The sequence below is a fragment of the Oryzias latipes genome, chromosome 11, assembly GCF_002234675.1.
Source record: "Oryzias latipes chromosome 11, ASM223467v1".
Classification (NCBI taxonomy): domain Eukaryota; kingdom Metazoa; phylum Chordata; class Actinopteri; order Beloniformes; family Adrianichthyidae; genus Oryzias; species Oryzias latipes.
The window spans coordinates 14,263,496-14,274,812 of NC_019869.2; the positions used below are offsets into that span (position 1 = coordinate 14,263,496).

An 11,317-nucleotide genomic window follows, 5' to 3' on the forward strand; every position below is an offset into this window, starting at 1 on the left:
CACCATTGTCCAGTGTATGATCTTCTGAATATGCAAATGCAGGGTTCTTATACCAAGCCCATCTCCCTGCCTTCGGTGTTCAGACTTTGAATGCACCATGTTCATCTGTCTGTCCCCTTCATGTTTGTACGAAGTAAAACTTCCACAAAATATAAGTACCTGTCTCTGAGTCATTATTCATTCGTTTCTGTGTGCAGGAAACTGATGGGTACGAACCTAACCTTTTTTATCTACAGTCCTGTTTAGAATCACCAGTTTCCTCACAAAAAGTCCACTGGGAATGTTTGAAAATAGATAAAAAGATAATTGAAGTGGGTCTTTAAAGATCTGACTGTTACATAACAACCTGCCAGGTTTCTTGGTTTTCATTGTTTTGTTTGGCACCTTTAGAGTCAAGTCCTGCTGGTTCCTCTAGAAAGCATTCACACTGCTTTCTAGATGAACCAGTCTTCTGCTTGGTGTACTTTCATCTTACATTTTTTCCTTTTTTGTCAACTTCAGTACAGGTTTTCATTCTGCACAGCATGGAAACAGAAAGCTGAAACAGTTGGACTCAAACAGGGCAGATGACCTCAAGTCATCAGTCAAACCCACTAACTTCAGTGAAGCTGCATGAAGACGAACTGTCAAAAACACAACTGGAGCATCTTTGATCCTGTCGTTAGTCGCTGAGTCGAGAATCGTTTGTTACCCTTGTGCTATCCTAGGCACTTTAACATTGGGAGTCGGGTCATCTAGACCCACTAGACAGTGCTCTGAACCTTTTTTCTTCAATGATTTGTGATCTTCACTGGTGTCCATGGATTACATGAAATCTTTCCACCTTTATCCACCTTTGTCATGGTAGGAGGAACACTACAATGCAAGGGTGGGGTCATCTAAGATAGCACAAGGGTTAAATGAAATCTTGAGAGCCTCAGATTGTTTGCTACGCCCCTGTATTGTGTGGGCCGGCCCATATGGGCTTTCAAAAAAGTCTGCACTTTTTTCTTTCTATGGTTTTATTTATTGCTTGGAAATGAATTCATCATTTACCTTTTGATTTGATTTGATTTGAAATGGTTTATTTCAAGCAATCAAATAAGAATACCACACAAAACAATCATCAGTTATCCATTTATACAATGACGAATCAAACTTAGGATAATTAGACCATAAATGTTAGTGTGATTGTTTTGTTTAGATAAATAATTTCATTCAAGTAGTTTTAATATCTGCCTTTGTTTAAACACTCTCTGGACCTGATTTTTTTTAATTAAAAATTTTAGAAACAGCTCCCCACTGACAGACTGGTCCCCCTCATTAATAAAATGAGGTGATCAATAGCAATTTTGACTTTTCTGATCTCCTGGAGCCCGGTTGCTGGGTCTAATCTTGTGCCGTTGGAGAGTGAGACTGGGGTGTGAGACGGTGGGTGGATCGTGCAGATGTCTCACTTCAAGCTCAGTCGAAAAACTGAAGATTTTCATTTGTGCTTCCGCCTACTTTTTCAGCATCATGCCTGTGTGGGTGTGCACACATACTCACACCTACACAAGCCTGACCCCCACCGTCACTGCACACACACATCCATTCGGGTTCATCAACAAGCACCCCAGATCAAAAATAACTTCCTTTAGAACCAAAGCTGCACTTATAGAGCCCAACTTTTGGCCATCCTCCAGCTTTAGGTCCATGTTTCACCACTCATACAGCAGGTGAGGTATGAACAGGCAGCTCCTGATGTGGAATCAAACGACAAACAAACAGATAATAAAATCGAAAGGGTGATGCTGTTTGATTGCTGCTGTAACAAATGTGGTGGTGTTACGTTAGCAAACACTCGATGGACTACACAGAATGCACATGGAGGCGCACACATAAACACACACTGAGACGGAGCTGAGCGGGGAGTATAAAAGAGGCTTCCTTCCCGCTCTTCGGAGAACTGCTCTCCTCACTCTCATACTCTGCTCACACGCTCAACTTCTCTCCTCAAGGTAAGGAAGACTCTTTTTCTAAACTGATGGATGACATACTGACATTAGAGGATTTCCTGAAAGGATTGAATTTGTTAATATTTTGACACTTTCTTATGTTCTTTTGAATGAAAATTGGAGGTTTTATCATATATTTCTAAAAGCAAACCTGACATGAAAAATGCTTTCTTAACATTGAGGATCAGGTCAGTTTGACCTGATGGAATGACCATCAGGACGAGCAGCTCCTCACATGACTGAAGCTGGAGCTCTGGACGGCAGAGCAGGTTGAACCAGAGTGGAGGACATCATCTGAAACGCTCCGTCTTCTGTCTGTGTTTCAGATGACCGCTGGCCTGGGAGTGTGTGTGGTGCTGGCAGTTTTGTGCACAAGCTGCTTGGGGCTCCCCGTCTCCTCAGCACCCTCAGATGAGGGCCAGCACTCCCTCTCAGCTCCTTCTGAAGGTGCGACTCTCATGCAGAACAAACAGCTTTCCTTTGTGTCACGATTTCACACCTGATTTTATCTTGTGTGCACTTTAAGTTGCTCTTCCTGAGGCCGACACCAAAAGTTTGGATGGCGCCCACGTCCGACATAGCCGTTCCACCACGCAGCTGAAAGACCTTCCCGGGGCTGAGGAGGATGGAGATTCACGGGCAAACCTCAGTGAGCTGCTGGCAAGACTCATCTCCACCAGGAAAGGTGTGTTAGGACGTGTGCAACTTTGAGCAGACTCTTTGTTGTGCAACTGCAAAGAATGATAAAACTGTAAAGGATTTTAAAGGCGAGTGCTTTTTCCTGCCACTCCTCCTCCTTAGTGCAAAGCCGGCTTTGTAAAACGAGTTAGTAGCACTGAAAAGCTTTTGTGGTTTGAAAAAGCGTTTATTAGTGCGTACATCTTTCCGGTTAATCTTCTCTTGGCATCTTTTATCATCTCATGCTAAATCTTACAACTAATATTCTCCCTTTTTTAAACCCACAGACACCACTCAAAAGATTTCTTCCAGAATTTGATTTTAAAACAAAACATCTAGCATGAAAATTAATTTATTTTTAGCTTATATGTTACCATTTTCATAGTTTAACTTTCCTTAGCTGGCTGATTTATTCTGGCCATTAGATCTGCTAAATCCCCACTCAAACTCTGAAATGTTTCTGCTTCACACAAAGTAAAAACTTGGACACAGAAATGTACAAAAAGTCAAAGGGCACGCTGAAATTAATATTTATTACCGGAGGGATCGGGTGCCTGGGTGTGCTTCTGTGGGCGTCTGTGCCTGCGTTCACGCTGTTTGTTCACTTGCAAGTTTTTGGTGTGGGAGGTGTCGTTGTCAAGCCTTCTGCGGCCAATCCTCTCAGCGTGCCAGGGAGTCGCACTGGTGTGTCGGTGTGCGTGCACATTTTGCGGGGGAGGATGCGGGTGGAGGGAAAGTGTGTTTCTGTGAGCGTGTAGTTTTGCTCGTGAGCTCTGCTTGGAATTAAAAAAATCAGGACCAGGGAAAAAAAGGGAGATGAGAAGGAGGAAGAGGGATGGGTGTGGGGGTTGGTGAAGGAGGAGGAGGGGGGGGCACATGCAATTACATGCATGCAATTGGAGGGGCTAATGTGTCAGAGCTGCTGCTGCTTCGTCTTTAGGTCAAGTCTGAGCTTGGCCTGGGTGGATTTGTGTGTGCGTTTGTGAGCACATGTGTGAGTGTCAAGAAAATTTAATGAAGCAAAAACCAGAACCAGGCAATTAAAATACAGCAAAACAAGTCGCCTCCACTGGTTGAGTTTTGTGAAAGACACTGATGATGACACTTCTTCTTGATTAATAAAGTTAGCTAAACTATTTTGAAATGTAGGAATTTGACAGGATTTTTTGTGAGTGTTTAGTCTCATTCAAAGCTCACGTTTCTCCCTTTTGCCTCCAAACCTGGAGCATGTAGACTGATGACGCTCACGTGTGGCCTTCTTTTCTCCCCTCATCCCCTGCTTGCCGTGCCCCCCCTCCAGGTTCAGTGCGTAGAAACTCCTCAGCAAACAACAGAGGAGGCGTCCTGCGGGCCAACCACCGGATAGCAGACAGGGACTACTTGGGCTGGATGGATTTTGGTCGCCGTAGCGCCGAAGAGTACGAGTACTCCTCATAAGGGGACATTGCTGCTCCTGCCCCCTTCCTCCGTGCAGGCGCATGAGAAAAGGCAGAAAAAAACCCTGCTGGCTGGCTCCTCTCTGTCTTAAATAAAGGTCTGTCTATGATGTAATTGTTGTAAATTTGTTTGTAAAACTGTAATAACGCAATATTCTTACTGTATGCCAAATTTTGCAGAAAGCTCTCTTTTGTTTGTTTGTTTTTGGGGTTGGGTGTGGGGGTTGTTTCTCTTGATTCTTAATCATTTGGGATGGAGAAGGTTTATGTGTGGTGAGATTACCTGAATTGAATAAAACAGCAAAAGCTGCTTCGCTGCTTTCATACGTGTTTTTATGTAGTTTGTTAGAATTTAAAAGACAGTCACCGAGGTCTCTGGTCCCCTCATGATCACATCAATAACAACAATTTTGCACATTCATCAATACTAGTTTTTATATTCCTTAGTACTCGGTTGACCTTTTTTACTGGAAAAAAAAAGATTTTCCCACAAAAAACGGTGGGAGTACAACACGTTTACATTCCAAGAATGTATACAAGATGCAAAGTAGTTAAGGGGGAGTCATCTAAAGTTTTTGTCAAGCTTTAGAAATATAGAAATATGTCTATCTGATGCATGTAGGAATGTGTAGAAAAGTAGAAGAACCCCTCAAATGTCTCATTTAATCCTGCATGCAGCTGTTTGCAGTCCTTTCTGAGTCTTACAGTTTGCTTAAAAGCAATTTAGTTCTGCTATGTGTTCAAAATAAATAATTCTTAATGAAAACTAGGATTTTTGTTCCCTCATAGATGTTTCTAGCAGTATATAACAAATATGTATTTACATTACAAAAATGCCCTGCGACAACCCTGTTCAGGGTGTCCGCAGCCTTTGCCCACAAGTGGCTGGGATAGGCTCCTGCAGCCCTGTGACCCCGAAAGGGAACAAAGGGTTCAGTAGATGAAGGAATGAATGAATTACAAAAAATTACCTTATGTGTTGAACACTGATTACATCCCCCTCAAAGGGAGACCTCGCAGAGCTTCCTGATCTTCTGGTGGTGGGAGGAGGTCTGGACAAAAGCAAAACTTCTTGTAATTGAAACAAAAGCCAGGAAGCTGCTGTATGGTGTGTACTTGTAAAGCACTTTTCTACTTTCATTCAAGACCCAAAGCACTTTACAGTCACTGTCCCAGCTGTACATTCACACACTGGCGCCAGTCTTCCACCAGAGGCATGATGGGGTTCAGTGTCTTGCCCAAGGACACATGGATCGGCAAGGCGGGATTCGAACCTGCAGATTTCTGATCAGAGGTCAACTGCCGTACCACTACACCACGGGCGACCCTGGAACAAAGTCCAATGATGTGAAAGGAGGCAGGTCAGGTGACCTGTGCTGCAGGGTTTTCTGTTATCAGTTGACATGCAAACTCTTCAGAAGCCATTTTTACTCTTTGGACACCAAGGATGTGTCCAAATTCCAACCCTAACCCCTAACTACAAAAAAACTATGTAGTTTGGGGCTATGTGGTGCCCTGAATTTTAAAAGCAATTCAGGCACCATGCTCACTACTATTTTTTTTAACCCTTGTGCTATCCTAGGCACTTTAACATTGGGAGTTTGGTCATCTAGACCCACTAGACAGTGCTCTGAACCTTTTTTCTTCAATGATTTGTGATCCTCACTGGTGTCCGTGGATTACAAGTAATCTTTCCACCTTTATCCACCTTTGTCATGGTAAGAATAACACGTCAATGTAGGGATAGGGTCATCTAGGATAGCACAAGGGTTACACGGCGTCATCGATTTCACAAAGTTAAAATCTAATTGATACAAGCGTTTTGCGATGATTATCTACGAGTCCACTGTCTTCCGAAGATAAAAACGTTGATAGCTTATTTACAAAAAAAAAAATTAAATACATTTTTTTGGTAAAAATTGTTCCGACGCAATGCATTGTGGTCTATATTCGCCGATCTAGTGAGGACTGATGCACACTGGTTTTTTGCAGAGACTTCTGGGAAATTTCTGGGGCACTGGATTTTGGAATTGTAGATTGGGAAAGCACTACAAAATGGCGAACGCCCTATATAGTGAGTATGGAAGGAATTTGGACACAAACCGAGTTCAGCAGGTGGGGGGGCGGAGCCTCAACTGATAGAGATTTCTGTGACGTGGGAACCTCTGAATAGACTTGACTTTAAAGACTTTTAATAGTGTTTTAGTTTATGTCTTTCGAGGACCATTTGACATCAAACACTCTTTAAACCTTTAACACCAAAGCTTTAGCTGGAGTGTTGGCGCTTTGAAGTACCGTAACTCTATAACCACTTAAAGTTGAAGGTCCCTGCTTCGTGCTGCTGCTCCGCCCCCCCTGTGGCCAGACTGGTGTGTAACACACGGGTTAAGATCATTGGTTCAGAGCATCACCTGACATTTATGGACCAAAAAAAAAACCAAGAGCATATCAGTTAGTAACAGTCGAAAACACAGCCAACTGTGACAATAGACGTTTGAAGAATGTCTAAACGTAAAACATCACAATGAAATATTTAGCCTTGTAGAAAGAGACTTAGTAGAGCAACTGTTCATGCAGAGCCAAATCCTCCATTTAGAGAAGAGTTTCCGTCCTGCTGTTGGATGCCATTTCTGTTTGGTAAAAATGGGATAGGAGATATTTTTGATGCTGAGGAATCAGGCCAGTCTGCAGCCACACAAAGGAAAGTGGGTGGATGCATCGCTGAGAGATCGGCCTGAACAACGGTCAAAATATCTTCAAATGAGAGCAGAGATCTTCATGAGCTTTAACATCTGCGGTCTCAGAAAAGCTCACATTCAATGAATTATTAAAGTGGGCTCAGAGATAAATATTAACATGTCTTTGGCTCCAGTTGAAGTTTAACAGTCAACAGAGCATATATAAGCCGAATTTCATTTGCTTTACTGAGTCTGAAAACAGAAACTTATACAACTACGAGTTTACTGAAATGTGAGATGATACCTCACTTGTGACCGATGACCCTCTGCTGCACATTCCTTTAGCTGATAATTGGCTGATAGCCTATTTCAAACGACATCTGTCAGTGGAAGACCGATGTAAGCAGTCCCCGTGAATTCAAATGAACGGTTATGGCGCTGCGGCGCCACTACAGTAAGTGAAAGAAGTGTCTGTGTGAGTGAGAGGTGGAGAGAGGGATCAATGGACAAAGCAGCCTGAATTATTCAGGCAGGCCCTTCGCAGCGGCCCTGGGGAGGTTTCGAGTTTGCCATGTTTTTGTGTGTGTTGGACATTAAAGCATCTGGCACCGACCGAGGACACACTTGAAAGAGAAATTTACAGAGACTGGAGATTAATAGCCATCCATGGGAATCGTTCAAAACTCTCGAGGAGCAAAGACTTCAGAAGCTAAAAGGTTTCAGTTCACTTTAAGAGTCTCGCATGCGTGTGTGTGTGGATTCTTGGCATCGCACAAACATGAACAAGTAAAGGTCAAAATGATAAATGTGTTAGAATACTTCTAGATCTTTTAAATCCCTAGTCTGCCGGAGTTTTGTGTCCAAATGGGAGAAGACAGAGTCATAAAAAGCAGTAGAGAGGCTGTAATGAAGATCCAGCAATAGAGATGGCAGATGGCTGTTTCTATCCTCTTTTTAATTCCTTCATATCTGTCTCCAATGTTTAACTTTTGGATTTAGGATGAATCTGTTTAAGAAAACAGCAAATGATGCAGCTGAGAATGATGCTCTGTGTCACAAAGTGAACGTGTCACAAACGGGTAAATAAAACATTTGGGTTTCTTCTCCAACAAAAAGACGGCATTTGTCTTTTCACATTTTAAATTAGAATGAGGAGAGGTCTCAATCAAAAACTATTGATGAGGACATTGTTAACTGTTTTTAAAAAGACAACCACATGGAGTTAACTTAAATGCTACCCCCCCAAGTCGGACCCCTGCAGGCTGTGGAGAAAGTCCAGGGAAAGTTGACTTCTTATCTTCGAATTAAAGGACGTGTTCTTTGAAAACACTAGAAAAATGATTTTCAGTTAAAAATTTAACATCAGACATGCTGCCAGTAACAACTAAATATCACACTTATTTCAATCTTTTAGGGCTTTTTTAAGCCTCTATTTTTAAGGGGTGCAAACAATTTTGTACAAGTTTTGGGTTTTTACCCTGGTCTTTTTCAAGTTTAAATATTTTCACAGCCTTGTAGTTTATTTTAACTTTTACTTGAGTAGATTAATGACGAAAAAACCGTTTGACACTTTGAAGATTTTAGATGGTAAACATATTTCGATTGTCATGTGCGTAGTAAGTGTATCATGAAGTATTTGTCAGAATATGGAAAGTTAAAACAACTCATGACATGCGAGTGATGTTGTCCGGTGTCCTTACGCCACTTTAGCCAGTATTAAGGTGTGAGTACTGTCTCCCTACTGACCGCGCGCAAATGCTGCATGTACGGGGGGTGCACATGGCACCGAAGTGCCCAGGACGCCCGATGGATGTCCATACAAACTACACTTTTCTAATTTAGAGATGTCCTGTTCAGAATTTTTGCCGCAATTCCAAGTCATTTGATTTTGTGTATGTGGTGATACCGAGTCCTGATGTGATACTTTTGTAAAAACTGATCCAGGCTGGTCCTTGTTTTTATTTTATTCACCTTGTTCTATCATTGAACACACAAACAGGGAAAGTCTGGGAAATAGTTTCAACACTGAGGTAAAAATAGTACAACTGTCAACTAGAAAGTTTTTTTCAACTATTAACTAGTAAAAATAGGTGATAACTAGTCATGTGATAAAGTTAGCTTTCTGTAGCTATATGGTCCTTAGACCGATTGGTCTTTTTTTGATTGATTATGATCCTTAAACTTCAAAATTCTTAAAAATTAGAAATGATTTTCCTCTCAATCTTTGTTGCAGGAGGATAGACAGTAAATGTAGCTTTACAATCTGCAGAACTACTTTTGATCAGATGTGTTTCTTATCTCCATTAAAAATGGAAAAAACAAGGACTTTCCTCCAACATCCTGGTTGTAGCATGAAACCAGCATCACAGACAGAGTTCCTGCAGGATTCAGCTGATCTCTGACACAGAAAAGCATTTGGTGCTGCAGGACTGCAGCACCAAATGCTTTTCTGTGTAGCTAGAGGACTTTTTTCTTAACCCCCCCCTTTAAACTTTGTCAATAATGATACAAATCTTGGCTCAAAAGTAGGGGGGGGGTTGCTGGGGGGGGGAGGGGGGCCCCCCTACCTTGCCATAACTCCACCCCTGGCTACTAATTGAAAGTGGGCTTCATGAAATCTGTCAATCAGGCGTTTTGAACAGTATGTGAGACAGCCTACTTTTATTGAGGCACCTGATTGGTCAGTTTATAACTTGAACATTTTGCACTACAGAGAAAAACAACATGAAAAAAAAAAGGATTATCAAGAACAGTTTAAAAAATGTGCCAAAGCAAGAACAGTTATTCTGAACATTAGAATGACTAACAGCTGTTTATTTCTCTATAGAAGTCTGTGGGATTTTGTCTTCCTGGAATCAGCAGGTACTTCCTGTTTGGAGTGCCAAGGGGAAGGGGCCACTCAGTCCAGCTCTCGTGTACAGTCAATGATGACAGCCAGTTTGCTACTTGACACTATAAGCTCTGTTAATGGGCATATTATGTGGGTGAAATAATGTTGCTGATGCTTTTGCATCAAAAATAATCTTAATTGCCTCCGTCTAAAATAAGATTACAAAGATGTATGCAACATCAGGGGAATTCAGCACTTTTGTTGCTCTGCTCTGCTTGTTTTTTTACAGTGGCCCTAAAGTGCAGTTCACACTGAGAAATCACTCAACGCAAAAACATATTAAAGGTCACAACGACGATTAACAAGGCAAAACAACAACGTTACATTTATAAATCAAAATAAAATTCCAGAAACCAAATCTCAATTCCAAAAAATGAAGCAAAATAAAAAAAAAGTAATTTATTATGGGAAAGGAGAAAGATAAAAAGTGAGACAAAACATTCTTCTACTTTCCCTCTTCTTCAAAAATCAAATGTTTTCAATAGTGATTTCCCATAACACATCCCTTTACCGGTTTCTCGTTTTGTTTCATTTTTTAAGAGTATCATTTGTTTTCTGGAAATTATTTTGGTTTGTTTTGTCTTAATTTCATCATTCAATTTTTAGGTGTTTTTGTTTCTTGAATTTGGTTTTGATTTCTAAAATCTTAATGTTGTTTTTGTGATTATTTGCTTTGCTTTTTAATTGTTGTTGTGGTCTTCAAATGTTTTTGTGTTGAGTTATTTGATTATATGATTTGCACTTCAGGGCCACCGTAGTGTTGACTCGGAGAATTTAAAAAAATGTTACACAAAAAAGGAAAGAAGTTGTTTGGTGGAAAAGACAAGAAAACAGGAAGTGAGACAAACATTTTTAATCACACAATGTTTAAAAACAAAACTAGAATTAGGGATGAAGCCTCATAAATCTCCAAAAAGATTCATAGCTTTGAGGCTTCAATCTAACAGAGGATGTTGGCCATCTAGTGGCTAACAGGAGCTATTGCAGCATCTTAAAAGTGCAAATACTACTACTTAAAAAGAGAGAAGAAAAAAACAAAACAAAAAAAGGGCAAATACTAGATTTATCACTGAGGTGTGGGATCAGTAAAAATATGTTTACACATTTGTAAATATTAATCCTTCACACAAATTATTACGTTAAAAACACGTGTAAGCAGCTCCTGAAGTCTATTTATAACCTTTTTAACCTCAAACATTTACCAGCAATGCATGATTGTCCTCTGTAAAGGAGATTTTTAAACCTGAATATCTCCCAACCCTTCCATACTACTGAATAAATTCCTTTCGGGATCTACTGAGGACATTTAGGGGGTTTCCATGAAACCAGATGAGAAAGGGTGGAGCTCTGGGAATAGTAGGTTTTGATGGATTTAGAAACATTTTTTTTTTCTCTGGTACTCCTGAGGATAAATCTGCTACACAGTAGTTTAGTTCATTGTGCAACATATTTGCTCTAGAAAAAAAAACAAAGAACGTTGATTTAGAAGCTCAACTAAATCAGATATTGTCTTTTCGAATGCAACAAAACTTTTTTAACCCTTGTGCTATCTTAGATGACCCCACCCTTACATTGACGTGTTCTCCCTACCATGACAAAGGTGGATAAAGGTGGAAAGATTTCATGTAATCTATGGACACCAGTGAAGATCACAAATCA

The 11,317-nt window shown here is 40.8% G+C and overlaps 1 protein-coding gene across 1 annotated transcript; it reads left to right on the forward strand.

Annotated features, from left to right (window-relative positions):
- Positions 1-1,843: 1,843 nt before the first annotated feature.
- Positions 1,844-4,414, forward strand: cck (cholecystokinin). Its single transcript, XM_004073873.4, has 4 exons — positions 1,844-1,979; positions 2,303-2,423; positions 2,503-2,661; positions 3,955-4,414. Exons 2-4 carry the CDS (start codon positions 2,303-2,305, stop codon positions 4,089-4,091), a joined length of 417 nt encoding a protein of 138 aa, XP_004073921.1. The 5' UTR covers positions 1,844-1,979; the 3' UTR covers positions 4,092-4,414.
- Positions 4,415-11,317: the final 6,903 nt, after the last annotated feature.

Bases quoted from the DNA above. Each gene is read 5' to 3' on its own strand.
- cck (XM_004073873.4), top strand. From the start codon at position 2,303: ATGACCGCTGGCCTGGGAGTGTGTGTGGTGCTGGCAGTTTTGTGCACA. The intron at 2,424-2,502 runs GTGCGACTCTCA...GTGCACTTTAAG, and splicing joins CCTCTCAGCTCCTTCTGAAG to TTGCTCTTCCTGAGGCCGAC. The intron at 2,662-3,954 runs GTGTGTTAGGAC...CCCCCCCTCCAG, and splicing joins ACTCATCTCCACCAGGAAAG to GTTCAGTGCGTAGAAACTCC.